The 24257-nt window shown below is 42.9% G+C and overlaps 2 protein-coding genes, 1 long non-coding RNA gene and 1 other non-coding gene across 4 annotated transcripts in view; 1 reads left to right on the top strand and 3 right to left on the bottom strand.

Moving 5' to 3' along the window:
• LOC130138951 (uncharacterized) overlaps positions 1 to 9284 on the top strand; it is a 48272-nt gene extending 38988 nt beyond the window's left edge. The window contains exon 2 of the long non-coding RNA XR_008817216.1: positions 8224 to 9284. This is a non-coding gene — a long non-coding RNA (uncharacterized LOC130138951). The remainder of the gene's footprint in view (positions 1 to 8223) is intronic.
• On the bottom strand, positions 2526 to 5145 carry LOC115673466 (V-type proton ATPase subunit G1-like). The gene is made up of 4 exons (XM_030595650.2): positions 5004 to 5145; positions 3474 to 3563; positions 3044 to 3144; positions 2526 to 2867 (listed from the first exon to the last, which is right to left on the bottom strand). Exons 1-4 carry the CDS (start codon positions 5140 to 5142, stop codon positions 2724 to 2726), a joined length of 474 nt encoding a protein of 157 aa, XP_030451510.1. The 5' UTR covers positions 5143 to 5145; the 3' UTR covers positions 2526 to 2723.
• Positions 8217 to 9901, bottom strand: LOC115673462 (aquaporin PIP2-2-like). The gene is made up of 4 exons (XM_030595642.2): positions 9517 to 9901; positions 8988 to 9283; positions 8757 to 8897; positions 8217 to 8642 (listed from the first exon to the last, which is right to left on the bottom strand). The coding sequence occupies exons 1-4, from the start codon at positions 9824 to 9826 to the stop codon at positions 8523 to 8525; spliced, it is 867 nt and encodes a 288-aa protein (XP_030451502.1). The 5' UTR covers positions 9827 to 9901; the 3' UTR covers positions 8217 to 8522.
• Positions 9350 to 9423, bottom strand: TRNAV-AAC (transfer RNA valine (anticodon AAC)). The gene has a single exon. It is a non-coding gene; the product is annotated as a tRNA-Val (tRNA).
• Positions 9902 to 24257: the final 14356 nt, after the last annotated feature.

Genomic DNA, 24257 nt, shown 5'->3' with positions numbered 1-24257 from the left:
TTCCTTGACAAGGGTATTTTGTACGAGTCAAAACCTTCCAAGACAATAGTGTACTTTCTTCGTCCCACGAAGCACGTTCCAATCGCGGAATTTGGAGGAATTATAGTTTCATTAGCTCATCTTTCGAAATTTGGTTGGAGGAGTATCGAATTCATTAAAGGGCGATGGTCAATCAACCCATGATTAATACAATAAGACAAAAGGCACCCTGCACTCAAAACTTTGACAAAAGTGGGGCATTTTTGCGTGTCCCGTCTCGTCTCGAATATAAAAGCAAAAGGGGAGCTCAACGGTTGAGGGAGACACATCAGTCGTTTCCCTCATGATTACTCCATCTAAGGCTTTGGGTAATGCTTGATGCAGCAGCCTCAATCAACAATCATGGGTTTGAGAGTTTGTTTGTTTGAAAAAAAACGCTATTTCCAAAATTTTATTTCCTGACTTTTAGATATTTAGATGACAAAAAACGTTTTCTATGGATCGAGGAAAAATGATTTTTTCTTTTCGGCAATCACTTTTTTAAAATTACCAAACAAATGAAAATTCATGAAAAGTATTTTCTTTTATCGCGAAGTTTTCGGCGAAACAAAGATATAGCCTAAGAAAAGATTAAATTTGTGATAAGCTCAACTTAAGCTTTCTAATCACTAGAAAGACCAAAGTAGGAAAGCGCACATATAATTGTGCACTACACGTGTACTCCACCACGCCATTAGAAAGAACACGGCGGCTAGAAAAGCAAAGCCCATCTCTCTCTCTCTCTCTCTCTCTCTCTCTGCCTCTCTCTGCCTCTCTCTGCCATGTCCACTTCGAATCCACAGTCCCATCCTTTTGGTTTGAAAGCTCAAGAGAGAGGAGTCTTCATTCCCAGTTTCCTCGTTAAGCAAAAACGACAGGTCGAAGTTCAAATGTTTCTGTATCTCGAAATAGAAAAGAGAAAAGGAGAGTCAGATTGATGCCTTGAGTCAACGAGGGTCGGAGGTACTTATATTCCAAAATTTTTTAATGTTAAAGTGTTCTTCTTTCTTAGATTCCAATTTTGTTTCATACGTTGGATATGACTGCCAACATCATAGCTGTATACCCAGTTCAAAAGGCCCGGATCTATCACGTGAAGCCCGAGAAGTACCTTCGAGCTTTGGCTGATTTTATTTGGCACCATCCTCTTCTACATCGAAAAACCAGAATTATGACTCGCTCTTTTGACCATGTGAGGCCAACGGGACACCCGATGCAAGTTCCTGCTCGGAGGCCTTTATAATCTTAGGCCGCATTTGGCTATCGGGACAAAGACTTGGGATATGATATAAAGTGGGATACCAAATCTTCCGGATAATAAAGGTGGACATATTTGATACCTTCGAGTATGATATAAAGTAGGATACCAAATCTTTCGGATAATAAATGTGGACATATTTGATCCCATCGAGTGTTTAGTACCCTTCAAGATAAGATTAAAAAATAAATAAAATATTCGATTTAATTATAAAATTGAAAGTTAAAAAATTCAATTAATTAAAAGCTAAGGAAAAACCCTAGATCTGGGAATTGTGGCCACTGACTCCACGGTGGCCGCGAGCGAAAACGGCGACCACCAACATCGCTGTGCAGCAGCGACATAGATCAGTAGATCTAAAATCACGACAACTAGAGTGGGCAGGGGACTTTCTGGCGACCACTGGCATTGTCTTTGCGTCGCCTCAGATCGATCGAGGTCCAATTTGTCGGCTATACCGAAGATTTCCAGCATCTTCATCACCATCTTCCCCTTTTCCCTTGAGACATTCGTGTCCTAGATGAGGATTCTTTTGTCCACTACGATATTGATCACTGTGTCAATAAGGTAGTGCAGGCGGAGCCAAAGTTCCGGCCACCAATGTTTGAGGCCATGTAAGTATTGCTTCGATTAGTTCAACAAGAGAACTTTCTTTGGAACAACCAGAGGACATCTCAAAGACTCGACGATGCAAATGCTATTGAGAAAACTTCCTAAAGGCCAATTTGGATCCATTTGATGTGGATGACTACGATCACTTCTCCTTTTGATAATTTTTTTTTTTCAAAAAGAAAATTCTTATCCAATCCGGGCTTATCCCACCCTCTTCTCCGAATTTTTTATCCGGCATTTTATCCAAACATATCCGGGTTTGTCCGGTCCGAAGAACGTCCCCAAACACCGAACAGGATAACAATTTATACTACCCGGACTCAAATCCGGACTACCAAATGTAGTCTTAAGGTCTTACGAATTCCGACTAGTCATACAAACATCAGCCAGTGCTCTCTCATTTTTCTCTCTAGCTTTATCAACCTATAGTGCCAAATGTGACCAATACACAATCTCCTCAACCATAGCAGACTTGCCATGCACGAAAAGACATTTGATATCCGACCATCAAGTCGACAACACATGGCAATTTGGCATGAATCAGATCCATAAATTCCATAGGCAAACGGTAAACCTTTACTCACTCTGCAATACTCGGATGAGTCGATCTCCCCGGAACATCTTGGATATTAGACGGGGAATGAGAGGAGCCGCATCACATAAATAAAACTCACATGCAACGAACAACATGCTTATTCGAGTCACAGGTGCTGTCTGCCTATGTTAAACAACCATTGATTTAGCCATTCATGATGCGTCTGAGAAGCAAGAAGGCACAGTACAAATTGAACATGCTACCAGATTACATAAAGTTCACTTCTTTGCAAGCAAAGGCCTAATTCTTCACAGTTGTCACCTGCTTCAGAAGCATCTGCACAACATCATGTGATATTCTGCCAGCTTCTATTTTTAGGTTGCTTATCTTGGTGTCAGTCTCTTGTTCGAGCCGCTTGACATTGGCACCTGAGTCTCCGCTACTCTGTTGGATGATTGCAAGGCAACATGGAAACCAAGTCAGCAGTTATCGACATTCTAAAAGAGGGTGAGTCTACAAGAAAATTCGATGTTTCAAGAACTCAAAGATGATAAAAGACCGTTTCTTTGCAGACCAGAGAGTGTACTAAGGATAAGGAATAAATCAACACAAAAACTTACCGCTGCAACCTTTTTCTGGAAAGCAAGTTCCATCTGAGATCGATATTCTGCGATTTCCTTTTCAGCCTCTTCTTTGGCTTGTTTCAGTCTGGTCATTTTTGCTGAAAAGGCAAAGATTATGTTATGACAGAACAAGCTTTGAAAAACACAGCACCGAAAGGTTTTAACAAATGCAACCTTTCGCAAATGCTAAAAAAATGACTTGCAGTCGGCAAATTATCCAAAAGCATCATCCCACCTGAGTGTCAGATCTTTCTTTAACAACATATTCCCCCCACAACAAGGAACCGATTAAGAGATACACTAACTTTCATATCCTTCTTACATGTAAAAGTAAATGCAATGCACGTTGAAGATTGGGACTTCAACTTCGAGAGTGCGTGCAATATGCCGATGCATCAAATTATCGCGAAAGCTCATGATGTTATACCATTTCGGGCAGTATTAACAATTTGTTGAGCTTCTTGTTCTGCAGCAAGCAACTGCTGAATCCCACCCTGACCCCTATTGGCTTCCATTCCTGCACATAGTAATCCAAATTTTACTAGTTATAGGGGATTAGAAAAGCACACTGGCAGTTACATGTGATTGAAAGAAGAACAGAGTAGATAGGGTAACTACTTCATATTAGAAGAAGAAGATTTACCCCAATCGCTATCCAATCTACCTGATAATCTTAAATATGATCGAGCTTATGGCACCACACATATGGCAACATAGAGAGTGTTTTTAGATGCTAGTCGATACAAGCTTAATAGGCCATATATAAAAAAATGTGGTTTCCCACTAATAGCCAAATACAAGTAGAAATCTGCCGCTAGCATAAAAAACACCAAATCCCTAGCCTAATGATAACATGTATTATGAAGTACTAGCCTTTTGCCACTCTGTTGAATGATTTTCATACATTTATATAAGACCTAGAGCAATTAAGAACATACATATGGAGATTAAGTTGAATCAATAACATTAGAATGCTTCCATTACTTGGCCTAGAATCAAGAAGTCAAGACCGTGTTATGAAAACTCTATCTTGGCAAATGAGAATCATATTTCTGAATGTAAATCCAGCATCTAGAATGCCGGAAAGAATCCGCCAGGAGGAGGCAAATGCAGCAACGTTAAACTGGTCTTATCGAAAGAAAAGCCTTCTGCTAGAACACACTCAACTTCATCTTGCCTAAGGTCTAAGTTTCCTTCGACGAAGTCGACAAGCTAATGCAACATCCTAACTAGCCGACACTGATGCATCCAATCAACTGATGAACATGCTATCTGCACCCACAAGCAGCACAGGGTGCTGCTGCACTTTCACAAACCGAATGCACAAACTTAGCCGCGGGATAAAACACTTCTTTTGCAGCCAACACCAATTCCGCTTTGCTGATGATTAAAAGAGTTAGTTGGGGAGAGATCAGCACATTGTAATACATCCAGTCCCCAACCACAGATTCATCGTCGGATCAGCGACCAGCGCGCTACACTACAACGGCCAAAAGGAACGAGCCTCATCGCGAAACATATGAACCAAAACTATATCACGCAGCCGAAAATTCTGCCGAACGATGGGATGAAGGGCCTATTTTCTCACACGAAACTCGTCCAGGACGAAGCGAGGCCGATAGATCTGGACTCGCCAATACAACAAGCTAGAAAGCTACTACCAGCTTCGATTCCGATCGATTCCGAAGATTTATCGGCCCCGAAATTCGGCGGGAGCCGAGAATCAAACGCGAGAAAATCAATTCATCCGCTTTCCACGCAGTTCCGACGCAAGCGGATTTACGGGATCGACCGCCAAAGATCCAGGGAAAAAGGGGGAAATCCAGCGCGACAGCAACGACCGAGACGATCGGGATCCGCCCGAACGAGGTGAAAAAGGAGAGCGCCGATTGCAGATCCGATCGAGGAATCTGGTGGAGATGCGAACGAACAGGACGGAGGGGGCAATTTGGCGTACCTGATGAGGCTTGGCGTCGCTCCGACTGGGAATTTCCTCGCAGGGATGGGGAAGAAGAGGGAGGGGGGGGGACCTTCTTCGTGTTTTTCCCCCTGATGGAACTCGCGGTACGGTAGCGAACGGAGGATGGTGAATGCATTCACCACTTTTTAATTGGCAGACAGATAATGTTTTTTCCTTCTTTGTTTTTTTGGGATAATCGCACAATCAGGCCCTAAACTTTAATCCAATATATAATATAATTCATGAATAATTTAAGAGTGAGCATGGTCCGGATGGGCGGTTCCCACCCTAGAACCGGGAACCGCTCACTAAGGACCGGTTTCGAAAAATTGAAATCGAGAACCGCCTGTTAGTTCCATGGATCCATTCGAGAACCGGACTACCGGTCCGATTTGGTTCCTGGGTGGGTCATGGAACCGCTCTCACTAGGCAAGGACGGAGACGGAAAGATGGAAACGGAGACGGAGTTGGAGAGTCGGAGACAGTGAGGTGAACATGGACTAAAAAGAGTGAGAGAGTGAGTGCGAGCGTGAGGCGAAAGCGAAATAAGATGTTTTTCGGCTCAATGTGGGGCTGTGAACATCGAGCAAGTTAGGTTTAGTTTAGGGATTTTATGATTTTTTTTCTTTTTTTAAAAAATAAAAATTAAATAAATATAATATATTTATTATATAATTACCAGTCCGATCCGGATGAACCGGCGGGCAGTTCCACACCTAGAACCGGAAATCGGACCGGTTTCCAAAAATTGGAACCAGGAAACAAACCAGTCCCCTTAGGAGCCACTGGTTCGGAGCAGTTTTCGGTTCTTTTGCACACCCCTAATGGATATAATCTCTGAACTTTAGCGTAATATTTAATGTGATCTCTAAACTGTTGGTACAAGTAGTCCCTGAACGTAAATTAATTGAATGACTACCTTGAATATTTTCTTATAGTTTAGGGATTAAATTGAACATGTACCAAAAGTTCGGGACGACATTGAACAAATTAAAAGTTCAGGGACTCCGTATTGCACATTGGATTAAAGTTCATGGACCACATTGAACAAATTAAAAGTTCATGGACCATATTGCACATTGAGTCAAAGTTTCAGGGACTATTTATTTCATTTTCCCTTTTTTTTTCTAATGAAATTACACAAAACCCCCCTAAACTTTCCAACATTAAACAGTCTCATATAAATCTATATATTTTCCCAAGGAGAAAATCTCTTTTTTACCCCTGATATCCACAAAAGATAAAAATAATACAAGTAAAGGAAATGGATAAAAATAAATTAAGTATTCGTATCACAAAAAATAAATACTAATAATATTAAAGAATAAAAATTATTAAAAATTAACGATATATCAATCGAACTAATAACATATTTCAAGAAAAAGAAAACAGCTAACTAAAAAGGAAAAAACAGATTAATAAAAAAAAAAAAGGTGATCAAATAACAGAAATTGGATATAGTTGATCCATCAAGTCTTTTGCATCGATTAACCATTGCAAAAATGCATAATAAATTAATAAGTATCCATTTTTTGTCGCTTGATATTTTTGTTATTGATGCATTTTCCTGTTTTATTTAATTCGTGATTATTCTTTTTCTTAAAACATCTTATTTAGGTCTGTTAAAATGGTTACATTTATCAAATTTTAATAAAATTTTTATATATTGTTGGTATTTACTTTTTTTCAGTTATTAGTATTTTAGTGAATTTGGCTTTCTACCATTTTTATATTTTTTTCATTTTTTATAGTATTAAGGGTAAATGAGAGATTTTCTTTAAAAAACGAGATCAAAATACATTTTCATCTCTTATAAGTCATGTGCATTGTACATGCTAATAGAAAAAATAACGGACGGCTAGCAAAATGAAAGTTCAATATGCTTGTAATAGTTGAAAGTTTAGGGGCAAACTTGTATTACCCTCAAAGTTACTCTGAGGTTTTGTGTAATTTTCATTTGTTTTTAGGGGTCAAGTGATGGCCAAGTTAATTTTCACACATCTCGATTAATCCACCCTCATGAGCGTTCTTAAGGGTGCATTTAGGATATTACTTCTGAAGTGTTCCCCGCAAGATTCGAGCCCAAACGGCAAAGAGAGGAGCAAACTCCCTTATCATTTGAGCCGACACCTTATCGAGATGTCTTTATTTAATTGGATGAGAAAAAGAAATTAATTAGCTTGCGTGAGAGTACTTGATTATAGAAAATTGTACATGTTACACTAAACAACGACTATGTCTTATCATCTTGTAAACATCTATCAATTTTGAAATCAAGTGGCGATTGAAATAAGAAATGAAGTCGCAATTGTCATGAAGCGATCAGATAAATATGAAATGTGTCTTCAATATATTAAACCCAACACACACCCCCTTTTTTATCTCGCTTTTGCCTTGAAATTGCTAACATGGCAAAGAGCGCCCGCCCCTAATAAGTAAATTACATGGAAAGTGCCCTTTTGCTTGTCAAGGTGGAAAACGAAAGCATGACAGCAAAACAACACAATAATTAATGCATGTTTATCAACAACGGGGCTCAGCTGGACTGGACCTGCTCTCATCAGCATCAACCTTTGGGTGTTTCTTTCAATCGATGTGCACAAGAATGTACGGCCCCAGACCAACGAGAGAGCAAAAATGCTGGCAAAGAAGGTTGTTGGCAGCTTCAGTTTTGCTGTTCTTGGGATGAAGTTACGCAGTTAAGGTTCGATCTGATCACCCCCTTCATAGTGCAGAACCAGCTACATGCTGGGCCAAATCCACATCCTTACACCCTGTGTCCGTGGTGCTACACGACGCGAACGTTGCCATCAGAGCCTGCCTGCTTTTTTTCCTTTTCTTTTACCCTTGCGTGTCTAGCTCAAACACCCCAGAAAGAATCATCCCCTCATCTAATTTGTTCAAGATCCTTTTCGTCTATTCGAAAATTTTCTGTTAAACACTAATTCGAGAGATGCACGCAAATCGCCAAATTCACATGCGCCCCGGCATCTGCCCACCCGGCCGGTTCGGGAGCTTTTTGCAAGCGGTCGACTTTGGATCCCGAGCCTCTCCAAAGCCACCCGAGCCCACTAGTTACGAAGTGCGTTTCGGGCACGACCGGTAAAGAGCATTCCCTCTCGAGCCCGTGCCCACCCACTTAGGCCCGATTAGGTTCGCTCGGACCCGGTAATGAAATTAAGAATTACATACTAATATAACAGAAAAATCTGAAAAGGACTTCAGGCCCGCAACTCATTCGGCACATTGATAAGGTAAAGTAAGTGGCATTTGGAGAAAGTGCATTAAACTCGCATTTTCATAGGACTTCATGGTTCCACAATGACCCAAATGAAAAACAGAACTAAGAAAACTCACCACTACTTAGGCACGTAAAATGAAAAACCCAGTGCCTCAAGCACACAGTACGTACTGCTGACCCACAATTTACACAACACATGAAGAACCAAAGTTCTCTCTCTCTCTCTCCCCTCTGTGATTAGCCTTCTGATGATGTCTTGAGGGCATTATTCGTAATTACAAGGTGGAAGAGCTCGTGAAGGAACCAAGAGCCTTGAAAGCTGCAGCTCTCAGGATGAACTGGTAATAGAAGGCTGCAATGGCCGCTCCAACGAATGGCCCCACCCAGAATATCCACTGCACAATTCAATATGGAAAAACAAAAGAGAACACGATGTGAATCCTCTATGGTCCGGTTAACTTTACTAGATGAAGTGTACTAGAGCTAGGGAAGGAGTTCGAATTCGTTACTTGGTCATCCCACGCCTTCTCCTTGTCGTACATCACCGCAGCTCCGAAGCTCCGGGCCGGGTTGATGCCCGTGCCGGTGATCGGGATCGTGGCGAGGTGGACCATGAACACCGCGAATCCGATGGGCAGCGGCGCCAACACCTTTCATGCACGATGCGCACGGTTTCAAAATCAAATTCCAAAGAAACAGAAAGGGGGGAGAGGCAAAATGGGTAGGGGTTGTTAGCTTACGGGGACGTGGGAGTCCCGAGCTTTCCTCTTGGGGTCGGTGGCGGAGAAGACGGTGTAGACGAGGACGAAGGTGCCGATGATCTCGGCGCCCAGCCCGGTGCCCTTGCTGTAGCCGTCCGCGAGCATGTTGGCCCCGCCCTCGTACCGCTCGTAGTAGGCCCTCTGGAAGGCCTTCACGAGGCCGCACCCGCACACCGCGCCGAGGCACTGGGCCACCATGTAGAGGATGGCCCGCACCAGCGACACCTTCCTCGCCAGGAACAGCCCGAACGTCACCGCCGGGTTTATGTGCCCCCCTGCCGATCATAGCAAAACTCAAATCAAGCCAAACGAAGAACCGAAAAAAAGAAGTTCAGCTATAATGGCGTCGCCCGGACTCGAACCGGAGACCTTCAGTGTGTTAGACTGACGTGATAACCAACTACACCACGACACCAATTCGTTCATCATCCGACAATTTCTTTTTCTTATTTTATCTTAGTACAAGCTATATAGATGTCGAAATATGAAGCTGTTTGTATCAGCGCACCAGAAATGCCGGCGGTGCAGTAGACGAGGACGAAGATCATGCCGCCGAAGGCCCAGGCGATGCCGAGGATGCCGACGCCGCCGCAGACGTCCCCGCCGTGGCCCGTGTCGGCCTGCCTCTTGTACCCGATCACCGTCAGCACGGTGATGTACAGGAAGAGGAGGGTGGCGACGAACTCGGCGATGATGGCCCGGTAGAAGGACCACTTGGTGAGCTCATCCGCGTCCACCAGGGGCGCCGGCGGCGGGTCGCGGTAGTCCTTGCCGCGGAACTCCCCGTGTTGCTCCACCACCTCGACGTCCTTGGCCATGTCCTTGGAAAAAAAAAAACCCCTTTCCCTCTAAACTTCTTCCGGGAACGGAAACACCAGTGAGAGCGTCGTTGCTGATCCGGCGAAGGGAGGAGATCTGGTTCTATTTATGGAGGTGTTGCAGAGTACGAGAGTGTACTGCTGCTGCTGACTAACGAGTGAGTGATCGAACGAAGGAGAAGGATGTGGTGAAATCTTTTCCTTTCGTTTTTTTGTCCTTTTTTCTTTTTCCAATTAGCCTTTTGTTTTCAGGCCCCACTAGGGTTTGATTTTCCAGGGCTTTTGATGGTGGCCTGACACCCTCTATTATTTGGTCTTGAAATTTTGAGGATGTTCCGGTGGATTCCAGAGGTTGCTATGGGTCTAATCCGGTTATTCTTGCCACCGAAAAAATAAAAGGAAAAAGAAAACTTTGGAAAAAGGGGGAAAAGGCAATTTATTTTTTTGCGGGGTGTTATATTGGCTTATCATCAAATTTACCTATCTCGTGTGGATATTGTAAAGAAATTTTAAATTATCTGGATTTTCTACCGGAAACTACTGCAATCACCGTGATAAAATTCAGATGATTTCACACCCTCTTTTTGATACGAAATGTCCATTTTATTCGTCCATGAGTTAAAAAGATGAGAACGGTCAAAAAGCATGCCGATTCGCAGTTTGTCAGCATTTCTGTAACGTTCAATTGTTAGTGGAATATCCTTCATGCTCACGCGTACACATAATCGAAATCTGCTAAGCTAAAGAAGAAAAACCCACTTCTCGTCTTTCCATTATCTCTTGGGACGACACATGTAATTACGTTATTTAATATTATTATTCTTTAAATTAAACTGCAATCACAAAGCCTATATAATATTGCACCTTGCATGAAATCTCCAATTACTCTCTAATTACGAGACCGGTTGGCAATTTTTCTCGTTAGAAAATAATGAGCAAAAAAAAAAATCAAAAAAATCAAAATCGTCGAGCGAGTTCTCTCCGAGCACGCCCGACCAACCGTCCAATCCAAACCATCAACTTCACCACCACCACCACCGTCCGACCCCCGCTCCTCTCTCGCCGATCTTATCCGTCCACGTAGCAAGTTCTGGGGCGGGGGTGGGAGGCCCCACGCCGTCGCCAACGATCACGATCGTTCCCAATCCCAATAAACGCGACATGTGCTTAGAAAAGGATGGAACGACGGGACAGAACACAGAACAACCTCGAAACTACAATACAAAAATCGAGAAAGGAAGACCCAAGGAAGACTTCTAACTTGGCTCTTGTGCTGCCACGTGTCGCAGGCAGGCTTGCGGGGTCCTTTACGGAAGGGATTCTGTCTGCAAAACGTGTAGCTCGTGAGTCGTGACGGAGAGAGAGCTTTGATGGGGTTGGGCTGGTCTGGTCGCTCGTTCCGTCGTCATCGTTGAAATTTGTGGCGCTTGGACCCCGTGGAATTTCGATCATCGTAATCCGCAACTAGACGAGTCCCCGTTATTAGAACCCGGGGGGGCCCGTGTTTGGTTTTTTTAAAAGAGTTGCCAAAAGCGAAACGTATCCGGAACAAGTTCAAAATATACCGCACTTGCGCTCGGACAGGGTTTGCATATCTCTATTTCTTTAAAATACCAATCTACATCTACAATTGTATCTGTAGGCATCAATTATCGATGTAGATTTGGTGGGTCTTTTGTCGAAATAAAATAACCTCCCTTTTCTCTCTCTCTCTTTTCTTTTTTTAATTTTTGGTAAATTCCCGTTGAGGGCCACAAAATGTACACACTATCTAGATCTCTCGAATCAACTCCATATCAATATACCGAGGATGCCCTAAACTCAGCTACCGCACTGACCGCCGTCGTGCAGCTCGTCGTCGTTCACCGTGAAGAAATGATCTAAGAACATGCTGGTGGTAACGATTTTTCGCTCATCGTTGTTCACCAATTTATATCCGAGTGTTTTGAGTTAAAGTGCAGTTAAAGTGTGTGAGCCGCTAGATTTTGTTTAAATAAAAAGTGAAATTCAATCCAAATGGATTTTCTGTATATATTTTCCAAATCACCTCATTAATCAAAAACAAACAAATAGGATTAGTCAAGTAAAGTCAAGAAAATTGACAAGAAAAGGATGGGAATAATGAATCGGCGATCGGATTCGTGATCAACCCTAACGTACACGTTGGGGCAACTAGATATGTGATCGTGCATTCTAGGCCATTGTTGGGGCAACTTTCAAGAGCCTTTTGCCCTTGTATAATCATTCCACCGTAACAGACACGGAAAACGTGATTCGATGATATCATTCGCATAATTTTAAATCTAGATCCTTAGGCACATTTTGGCCAAAATGAAGAACATGCTTAATGCAGTTGTCAAAATATACTGCACTTTGCGCTCGAACAGGGTTTGCATGTCTCTATTTCTTTAAAATACCAATCTACATCTACAATTTTATCTGTAGGCATCAATTATCGATGTAGATTTGGTGGGTCTTTTGTCGAAATAAAATAACCTCCCTTTTCTCTCTCTCTCTCTTTTTTTTTTTTTTGGTAAATTCCCGTTGAGGGCCACAAAATGTACACCCTATCTAGATCTCTCGAATCAACTCCATATCAATATACCGACAATGCCCTAAACTCAGCTACCGCACTAACCGCCGTCGTGCGGCTCGTCGTCGTTCACCGTGAAGAAATGATCTAAGAACACACTGGTGGTAACGATTTTTCGCTCATCGTTGTTCACCAATTTATATCCGATTGTTTTGAGTTAAAGTGTAGTTAAAGTGTGTAAGCCGCTAGATTTTGTTTAAATAAAAAGTAAAATTCAATCCAAATGGATTTTCGGTATATATTTTCCAAATCACCTCATTAATCAAAACAAGCAAACAGGATTAGTCAAGTAAAGTCAAGAAAATTGACAAGAAAAGGATGGGAATAATGAATCAACGATCGGATTCGTGATCAATCCTAACGTACACGTTGGGGCAACTAGATATGTGATCGTCCATTGTTGGGGCAACTTTCAAGAGCCTTTTGCCCTTGTATATTAATCATTCCACCGTAACAGACACGGGAAACGTGATTCGATGACATCATTCGCGTAATTTTAAATCTAGATCCTCAGGCACATTTTGGCCAAAATGAAGAACATGCTTAATGCAGTTGTTTTGCGGAAAATCACATATCTGAAAAATATATATATTTTTTAAAAAATAATCGATTGTATCGTTTATAATAAGTTAACCAGAGCTATATTCATAGGTTTTTTTTCTCCAAACGAAGCATTTCGTTCATTAAACGTCAAAGGATAACATAGGTTAAAGGTTTCCGAGCATAAAAGATCCCATAGAGGTAATGCCGGCACTACAAGCCAATTGCGAGGAAAGGGCCTTCTCGCGATGGGTTTTGGCGATCCAGTCTGTCCCCTACTTGGTTTGATTCACGAGGGCCATCTGCTCTTTACAATCTTCGATGATGGATCGTAGTGCCCATGGGCTTGGTTCTTGGCCCACTACCGTGTGCGCTAGTGGTAAGCCATCAGAGGCCATCTCTATGCGCAGATAGATCATTTGCCCGCCTCAGATCACCATCGGCTTCCAAGCACACCAAAGAGCGATCGCAGAGCTAGGGCCTCCGCTTCTAGTGCCGATGCCGCGACGACTCTTTCTGCAAAACCGACGGCCGCTCTCCCAGCCAAGTCCCGGCAAATACCGGCAATAACTTCTAGTGCCATGCCGCGACCGCGATCCCCGATTCCAAACTCATTGTTGGGTGGTTGGGATTCGATTTGGTTTTGTTTTTGGGGGGGGGGGGGAGGCTTTGAAGAAAAGGTGGCGGTCGTCCGCTATTCGCGGAAGCTGTTCGCCTTCCCTTCGCTGCTTCACCTGATCGATGGGGGGAAGGCACGTGGGGCACGTGACCGCGGATTTGGGGCTTTGATCGGCCCCGTTGATTAAGGGGAAAACCTCACGAGATTATTTTAAATTTTTCTGTAAAATGTTCGACATTATACCAGACTCTTTTCTCGCAAAACCAATATTCCAAACTCATACCAGTGATATCCAAACATAACTTTACGTTGATGGAACGTCGATGATAGCTCTTTAATACTCGAGGTAGCAGCGTGGGTAAGTTCAATAGAAGATATTCCGTCGATGATAGCTCTTTAATATTCGAGGTAGCAACGTGGGTAAGTTCAATAGAAGATATTTTCGAGACGTTGATACGAAGTCAGGATATTAGTTAAATTTTTTTTTTTTTGAGGTATTGGTGTCCATGGAGATAAGTTTGAGATTTTCGATGATTTATTTCTTCATTAAATAATGCGACTAATGGAAGGACGACGTTGACCGTGAGGTGGTGAATTCACGACAGTTTTCTCCTTGTTGGCGCGCGTACATTTGTGCACTCGAGTCTCGAGCGACCACCCCAACTATTACATGTACTGAACGCATTAGGGGTTAGTAATTCCAAGATTTGTCCATGTTCCACTTGGAACATACCTTATTGGAACCAGTTTTCAGTTTTTTGAAGTTGGAATTCACCTTATAGACCCGAGAACCAACCCAAGAATTGAACCTGTGATTCCAAAGTCAGTTCCAGAGTCTATCGAGGAATCGGCCAATCCTCTTCTTTTCATTATTTTATTTTATTTTTATTTTTTTTCATTGTTAGTCAAGCAAAATGTAATCACACGGTGCTTGTGCAGGGGCTTCATAATCTGGACGAGCAATAAAAAAAAGATCAATGTCATAGACTAGCTTCAAGCTTGAGCCAAGAGATAACAGAGCTGGAACCGATATTGCTCATTGAATGACCTCTCCGATCAGTCAAAATGCAATGTGATATTCTCCTACTGTAAGATTGATATGGAAACTGGCAAAGGATGTAAAGGGTCGTTTGTTGATTCATGGACATAAGATACCGATTGACGATAAAGGTACGAAAACTAAAGACAATCTCAGCCAACCATTTAAGAGGATAATGAAATGTAAAGATAACAAGAAAAAAAAATAAAACAACTAATGCTCATTGATTTATTGGCAGCCCTTTGCTCGAATTACAATCCTAATAGGTTAACAGTAATTACAAAGGGAACTGTTAACAACTTACGTGATTCTTAAAATTCAGTAATATATATTTACAAACGGTTATCAAAAGACCCGCTACTCTACTATCGTTGTCTCATCACTTGCTCCACATCGACAGTTTCTTCCATAGCTTGCACACTCTTTTCCTGACGGTTATGACAATCCGTATTTCTCAGCCATTAGCACAAGTGGCTTTCGAGATTCGCGGCTTTATGAACTGGTGATCGTGTTGGCTTCACGATCAAACGGCCATCATGATTTTAGCTTAAATTGTTGACTTGAACATTTATCTCACCCTTGATTCGTCGATTTTTGCTTCAACCAAGTCTCAGTTACCAACTCCTTTTTTTTTTTTTGGTAACCTAGGGAACCCCCGCACGGCCGACAGCTGGGGAGTAAACCCTGGGGGCGACACGTGCTAGTCACCACACACGTACCACCGGTTAAGTCACCCTGCGGCGCCCGGGATTCGAACACTCAACTTTTTGCGAGAGGAAGAGTGCGTGCTCCAGCAGCGCCACCCAGGCGGGTGGTCTAAGTTACCAACTCTTCATGCCTCAATACTTTATAATTTTCTTTTGTGTTGCCCGTCGGCAAATTCTCATTACCTTTATCGATTAACTGTAATTGCCGATCAAAAGCACTTAGCAAATTTTATATTTTTTGCCGGGTCTTAATCGGGTCTTATTCAGCCCTAATCGACAGTCAAGTACATGGGCAATTTCGAGTGTCAACGGACACAGATGTGCACATAATTTCACAATTAATTTATACATTCTTAATTCTAATTTAAATTCTGAGGGGACTTGAAAAAGAATTACCATATGAAAACAAAAGGCCCTCTGCTTAACACCAAAGCTTGGCTTGATAGACACGATCATAAGGCCAAAAAAAACAGATGCATGTCCGCCCATCACTGACTGACAAAACTACTCGCACCAACATCACAACTTCACAGTGCGCAACGAGCTTACGCTCAAAGCAAAGGGGCAAAAACATGAAAAAGAAACGGGAGTGAACTAGCGACGAGGCTCCCAAAAGATCCGCCTATTCATCATCGAGTTCCTCAGCTTCCTGATCCTCTGCAATCGTCTCCAATCCAGGACATCCCAGGCTTCTGCTGCGGGCCGGGACGAGAAGAGCCGGCGCCACCTCCATCCACGGGCTCATCAATCCTCCCCCGATTCCCTTCGCCATGTCGCGGTCGCGATCCCCGACTTCGATGCGAGAGCTCGAGCTTTGGGTCGAAGAGAAAGCTCTTCGGGACTCGGTCGTTAGCTCCGGTCGCAATCGCCGGAAGAAGGAAAATTCTCCGGACTGCTGCTCCGAGGGGAGATGGAAGACTCGGAAGAGAGCGATTGCTTGGTTGGTGGCTTGGAGAAATTTGGGGGGGGGGGGGGCGGGAGGCGGTTCTTATATACGGAGGGTGGGGCAAGGACGACTGACAGGTTCGATTTCCGGGTACTTTCGCTCGACGAAAACGTGGCGTTCGTCGCTCATCGTGGAAGCTTCGTTATCCCCTTCGCTTCAGTCTTGTCTTCACCCAACTCGAAGGCCCACGAAGCACGTGGGGAACAAGAGACGTGTGAACGCGGGATTAGCTAGTGTGCGTGATGTGATTGGCCCCGCAAGTTAATTGGATGAGGAAGACGTGGACCCCATGACGTGGCGAGCTCTATTATTGTCCGTCGAGCGACCTCAATTATTGCATGCATCGCTTGCGTCATCGGAGCGGAACGTACCCATACACGAGCACCGTTCGTTCCCGTGACGGTGGTATTTAGGTGGGGTTGCTAACGGAGGAAATTATTAAAAAGGTCATAAATTTATTATAATTATATCGATTTAGTGTGAAATTTTTTTTTTACCGATTGAATCCTAAACTTTTTATATTTATACCAATTCAGTTCATCCAATCAATTTTGATAGTCATCATCAGCCGGTAATTTGCCGGTCAAAATTGGTAGGATGAGTTAAATTGAAAGGATTTAGAATTCAATTGAAAAAAAAAATTTAAGGCTGAATTGATATAATTGCAATAGGATTTAGAATTTTTTTGGTTGAGATGGAAGTGGCATCATCCGGTAGAGAAAGAGAGAGAGAGAGTGGAAGGACTTTGTCATTGATGCATGTGTTTGCGATGGCTGAGAGAGATAGTACATAGACAAGACAACTAGTAAAATTGTCCAATGCAAGTGTCCTTTTTAACAACGTTTAATTCCCAAGAAGACGCCCTTTTTCAAAACTATTCAATCGTGCAATAATAATATTGTCTCGTTGATTCCTAAATAGTCACTTGGCATGTCACGCTTTGCTTATTCAACACATGCCTTTGATTTAACGCGCTTCCCTCCTCCTTTTACCTCCCCGTGATGACAATGACTCGATGGCTGTGGAGTACCAAGAAGAAACGTCTGTTCCATACTTTTGAAAAAAACCAAAAAAAAAAAAGCTTACACTACAAACGTCGAAAATTATTTTTCTTTTCATTTCAAAAAATAAAAAACGAAATTATCTTCAATTGATCTTAGATGGTCTCTGGCCTCATTTTTTAATCTCCATATCTTCAGGAATTCATATTGTACATTGTGAACTCATGGCTCGCCAATTAGGTCCGTTTGGTTAAACTCCAACATTTGACTTTGATTTCAATAACATAGTACACTAAATATATAATTGAATGCAATCGAACTGCTGAGACAATGTACCCGAATTAATTTTTCTAGATGGCACATCATCGTCGCTCGACAAGTCAGGGTATCGCCCGAAAATAAGCCAAGCTTCAATCAAGATGCATCCATTAAAAAAATAAAAATTGGCAGCTTATTGCATTAGTTAATCGAAATCGAACTTCACTTAATTGATAGAAAACCCGTGAAAATATAGGGGAATTAACCCGCATCACAACGTTTAATTAAGACGCAACACTAGAATATACACTTATCCCTCAACACGATGGAAGGGGCGGAAGGGGCGGAAGGGGCGAACTATCGTAGCAATTCTACTTGGGTGTAATGAAAGGAGCCCACACACCGTCGTGTGAATGGCTAGACCAATATGAATATCTCGTTTGAGTCATAATTCCGACCCGTCGAGTTGAGGCCCCAAGTAAAGGGCAGAAGCCGAGTCTCAAGAAAGGGCTAGCTCTCATCGCAAGCTATTTGGTGAAATGATATAAGTACATTTAGAGCGTGGCCGAATTGACATTTATGTTTTTTCAGTTTTCGCCTCACTCGAAATTTACGACGCATAGAGCCAGTTTTGTTATATGATTTTTTGAGAATTTGGATTAAATTTTATTTTAGATTTGGAAGGGAGAGGAAAGAAATTACTTCTTGGAGAACAAGAGGGCCTTGCTTTTGCTCAACACCAAAACCTGGCTTTGGATAGACAGTGATCATAGGCAACCACAACACCAACAACAAAATTTCCACAAATGGATGTCCGCCCATCACCGAGTATACTCTACTTACATCAACTTCACCAGTGCACGACGAGCTTACGATCAAAGCAAAGGAGGGAAAAGAAGAGGGAGTGAACTAGCCACGACTCCCAAAAAAGAGAGAAAAATCAATCTGCTATTCATCATCATCAAGATCCTCAGCTTCCTGATCCTCTGCAATCGTCGCCAGTCCAGGACATCTGAGACTTCTGTTGCGAGGCGGGACGAGAAGGGCCGGCGCCACCTCCATCCACGGACTCATCAATCCTCCTCTGATACCCTTCGCCATGTCGCGGCCGCGATTTCCGATTCCGATGTAAGAGCTTAAGCTTTGGTCGAAGGAAAAAGCTCGACTGGGTTAGCTCCTCCGGTTGAAATCGCGGGAAGAAGAAGAGAATTTCGCCACTGCTCTTTTATAGAGAGAGAGAGAGAGAGAGAGCGAGAGCTTGCTGGGTTGGTGGAGAAATCCGTGGGGAGGGGCGATTGTTTTATAAGGAGGGAAAGGACGACGAGTGGGATTCGATCCGGTTGGTTTTGGGCTTGAAGAAAGCGTGGCGTTTGTCGCTACTCGCGGAAGCTTCCGTCTTTCCCCCCTTCGCTCCGCTGCTTCAACTGGTGAAGGGGCCAGAGCACGTGGGAAACCCGGGACGAGATGGGCGACTTATTATTATATCGCGCAACTAATTGGCGGACTGACGTGCACCATGACGTGGCGCGCCTCCCACCCGTCCCCTTCTCGTTGGCCGCTCAGGATATTCTCGTGCGCTCGAGTTACCAGCGACCTCCCAAATAATTAATATTGCGTTTATCATATGCATCTTCGGAACATACACATACGCACTATTAAAACGTTTAAATATCAAATCACGCGTTCGTCCAATAGCTTAAACTTTTAAAACAGCCAGTAGTGATCTAGTCAAAAAAAAATCTCCTGGAATCTCACGTGCACCGTTTCGATTCTAGTTGGATTCACCGAGAGTCGCATAGTGCAGCCACATTCAATATTACTTATTAGACCCATAGATGGGTCGGTCGAGTTGAAAAATGACACGCCAATGCAAATTTAGTGATCCGTATCCGATCCATATCCATATTGCCAAAATACTTCCATATTTAATCAAATTTAGAAAAACTCATGCCCAAATTTAGGTGAGAGCACAGAATGAGTGAGCGAGAAAGAGAATCATAAAGGTGGGTCGCGTCTAAATAAGTTGTGAACCCATTTAACACTCATATTATTTTAAGTTTCATTATTCTAAATCCATTTATGACATATTTACCGAATATAACTAACTCACACAATAACCTAGCTCATCAAATATGGGTTAAAAAAATGCGTCCATGACTCATTTTGACGAGCCTAGCATGTACTAATTTAGAGTGTATATGTGCATCCGGTCCCTAAAGCCCCTTGGATCACATAGGTTGCATGTAGAGCCCTTGGGATCACACAGTTTGCATGTAGAGGCCGACTTAGTTCAATGACAGATATATACCAAACGACGGGATAAAGTATGGAGCATTTTGTGTGGGTCGTGTTTTCGTCCATCCGATGGAAAATAGCCAAATTTTCGATTCATCGATGCCAATGGTGGGTTTCACTTAAATCTTTGATGATTTATGCTAGGTCACATACATATTAAAAAGCTTAACTTCGAAATCAAATTGCGGTTGGACAGAGACCTCCTCGCCCCCGATCGACTTGGAAGCGTCTCGACCTTTTTAAGCACTGTTGTGAGTCAATTATTTCAGTATCATTGGCGCGTCAAAGCAACATCGAGGAAGCTCGTCGCGTCTCTACCAAAGAGAGTTTGGAGTTTGTCGCTACTGTCGTTCTAAAATGGTGATGGAGTGGCGAGACTGTAGGAGGAGGAGAGAGATTTGACAGAAGAGAAGGAGGGTGATGGCATTTATCTTTTTCCAATTTTGACGGGTGGAGTCAATTTATTTTTATGGTTTTTTGGAAATTTGGATTATGTTTTGGATTTTGAAGGGAGAGGAAAGAAATTACTTTTTTGGAGGACAGGAGGGCCTTGCTTTTGCTTAACACCAAAGCCTGGCTTTGGATAGACAATGATCATAGTCAACAAAAAACAAAAACATCTACAAACCGATGTCCGCCCATCGCCGACTGAACTCTACTTACATCAACTTCACAGTTGCACGACGAGCTTACGCTCAAAGCAAAGGAGGGAATTAATGAAAAAGAAGAGGGAGTGAACTAGCCACTACTCCCAAAAAAAAGAAAAAATCAATCTGCTATTCATCATCAAGATCCTCAGCTTCCTGATCCTCTGCAATGGTCTCCAATCCAGGATATCTCAGACTTCTGTGGCGAGGCGGGACGAGAAGGGCCGGCGCCACCTCCATCCACGGACTCATCAATCCTCCTCCGATACCCTTCGCCATGTTCGTGGCCGCGATGCCCGATTCCCGATTCGAGAGCTCAAAGCTTTTGGTCGAAGAGAAAGCTGAACTGGGGTGGTTAGCTCCGGTGGAAATCGCTGGACGAAACGGAGAGATTGTTGGGTGGTTGGACATAATCGGGGAGGAGAGAGGCGGCTGTTTTATAAGGAGGGCGGGCCGAAGGACGACCGGGATTCGATTTCGTCGCGTTTTGGCCTGAAGAAAACGTGGCGTTTGTCGCTAGTCCTGGAAGCTTCGTCTTCCCTCCCTTCGGTCGGAAGGCCAGAGCACGTGTGGGAAACAAGAGACATGCGAACGCGGTTAAACAAATGACGCGAGGACGACGTGGACCATGAGGAGGTGGCGCACCCCCAACATTTCTTTTTTCCTTTCTTATTGCAGCACGTAATGTAATGTACCGGATGTTTCATGAGAACGCAAATCGCACTTACCAGAGCTTATGATAGAGAGAGAGAGAGAGTTTCCTTCCGCCCGGAACGCGGAGGAACACAATGTTCTATATTTTTTGTACTCCAAACTTTAAATCTTGATATTGTTTCGCCGGAAATGATTCCGCAACAAAATATAATTCACCGAAAATCGTTTTTCGATTTTTTAATAAGAAGAGACTAGGTTCTGGGTCTAATTCCGGATAGGAGCTATGCAGGCATGAACAAAGAGTTCGATTGTCTTGATCAATAACTCAAATTTCGTACAGTAACAAAGTTCGACTTATATATATGAACAATTCAGACGAGTTCGTCCAGTGAATGGCGGCGTCCGAAGTTCATCATTACAACATTATGAGTCTACTGGTTTAGAAAGTAAACAACTACAATTATGGAAATTAAAGGTGCAGTACTGGAAAGTAAAGATAATTAAAAGATAGTATTTTGGTTTGTATTTGCGAGGGGCTTTTCTTTTGGCAGTCGAGTGCTATTTATAATGCGGGCTTGATAACCGCCTTTGATACCGTGTTCACTAATCACCGTTGATCTCATCTTCACCGTCCATCTGATGACATCTGTTCGTAAACTGCTATTGATCTTATCTTTTTGTTGCAAGGTGATAGCCGTCGTAGAGTTCATACCGTCTCGACAACCGTCATTTTCGAGAGAACCTCGATTACGCCATCTCGAGCCTCTCGAGCTCCTAGTTTGACATTTGTCCTTTCCGGAGTGATAACTGTCGTCGAGCTTTTCCTAGCTTGACATTTGTCCTTTCCGGGGTGATAACTATAGTCGAGCTTTTCCTAGCTTGACACCTGTCTTTTCCGGGGTAATAACCGTCATCGAGCTCTTTCTGACTTGACACCTGTCCTTTTCAGGGTAATAACCATCGTCGAGCTCTTCCTAATTTGACATATGTCCTTTCCCTTGTCGGCAGCCTCGATAACAATTTTCGTCGACAACTTTGGCGCTCGCTCTTTTTATGACTCAAGCTCTTTTAATTTCAAATTTCTTGCCGGGATCTCCCAATGCTTGCCAGCTGTTTTGCTTACGTGAGCCGTCTCATTCTTTGACGTATTTCATTATTATTTTTATTTATTTCGATTGTCGATAACCTAATTAATTATAGGTGTCAACAGATATATTCATAACTAGTTAACTACATACATGCCTACGCAAACCTTTAACTTCAAAATGGGATTGGAGCACGGCGCCTAGCGCTCCTCGCCATCAATCGACTTGGCCGCGTCCCGGGCTTTTACGTACTGTTGTTAAATCGGTGACCTCATAGTATCGTTGGCACGAGTGCGACATCGCGGAAGCTCGTTGCTTCTACCAAGAGGAGTTCATTGCTGCTGCGGTTCGAAATCCCCATCGATGGCGATGGCGACCGGAGGAAGGAAGAGAAGGGACGGTGGTGGCGGTGGTTGTAAGGTGGGTTGTCGATAGTGATCCCGTCGACTGTGATGGAAGTGGCATCATGTCGAGAGAGACAGAGAGAGAAGAGAGGAGCCGTCCAAGTGTACCGTGTGCCGGCATTCCCATCCCCTACACGTGTAAACCAGAAATGTCACACATAAATTGAATTATTGTCCTCTTCAATTTTTCACGAAAATCAAAATTTGCGAATGTCTTCTCGAAATCGAATCTTCGGTCGTCTCTCGCCTCAATTTGACCCTCATATCATTGGAACTTCATGGCGGACATTGTGAGTTAGGTCTGTTTATTTAAGCTCCTACATTTTACTTTGATTTCTGTAGCAAAATATATATATAAATTCACAGCTTGATGCAACTAATATACTTTCGGATGTTACATTGGACAGTATGTAATTGTTGCGCGATAGGTCATCGCATCCCTCGAAATTAGCTGGACTTCGCATCAATATGCATCTTTTAAAAACGAATTGGCCGCTTTTCGCTCAACTGGTTGAAAACCCACTAAAATCTAGTGAAATTAACCCACATCACAACGTTTAATCAAGCAAATCCAGCATTTGCTACCATTGCCAAAGAGGAGTAATTCACACAAATCATTACACGAGTGGAGATCAAACTTAGCACCATCGTTTACACTTATATCAACTGCCTCTTCCCGGAAGCAAACTCATGATCACAAGTCCCGAAACTTGGCCGTGGTCATCGTCGTCCTCGTCTCGTCTTTGAGCTCTTCAGCTTTGGAATAACCTCCTTCTTCCTCCACCTCCTCCTCTTCTTCTTCGATCGTCTCCAATCCCGGACAGCCGGAGCTCCGAGGGAACGGCGCGAGGAGAAGAGCGGGCGCGACCTCCATCCACAAGCTCATGTCTCCGCTCTGCTCCGCCATTTGCTAATGTCGCCGCCGAAACGCTTCGGAGAACTGGAATATCGGGGATTGATCGTTCCGGTGATGGAGAGGAAGATGAGAGGATTCTGGAACTTCTGACGACGACTCCGGTTTCGTTGTTGGTGGTCGGGATGATGGGTGGATCGCATTTATAGAGAATTTAAACACGTTGCGTTTTCCTGGAAATCGTCACGCCCTATAAAAAAAATTCCTTACTTTCATTACCATGCGTTTTGCTTGTTAACAACGTCAAGAACATGTGATAAATAAGTTCGGACATTAAAAAATAAAAAATAAAAAACAACACGTGTTGAATAAGTAAAATGTGAATGTTGGTCTCCTTTCTCTTTTTTTTTCCTTCTTTTACTTTTTTTATTTTAATTTAGACACGTGAAAGAAATTGTTTTTTTTTTTCATGCCCCCTTTCTTTTCTTTACTAGGAGTATGCTCGTGTTTCGTTATGGAAAATGGGCTTCTTTTGATAAAGTTGTCGGTTCTTATTTTTTAAGCTTTTTTTTAGGAATAACACTGATAACACCGTATAATAAAAATTAGCCCGAGAAACATAATTAGTGAAATAAATAGGTAAATAAATAAATAACTAGCGTATGAATTTACCTTATAGGTGAAAAGAACGGAAGAGGCGAATTGTCGTGGTAATTCTCGTTCGGGTACTACAAAATGAGTCCCACAGGCCGATGTGAATGTTCCGTTCGAGTCATAATCACATTCCGTT

This window comes from Syzygium oleosum, unplaced genomic scaffold (assembly GCF_021117445.2).
Source record: "Syzygium oleosum isolate NSW1041296 unplaced genomic scaffold, Sole_v2.1 Sole_v2.09, whole genome shotgun sequence".
Lineage (NCBI taxonomy): Eukaryota > Viridiplantae > Streptophyta > Magnoliopsida > Myrtales > Myrtaceae > Syzygium > Syzygium oleosum.
The sequence above is the reverse complement of the archived record's forward strand: the minus strand, read 5'-3'. Positions and strand labels throughout refer to the sequence as shown.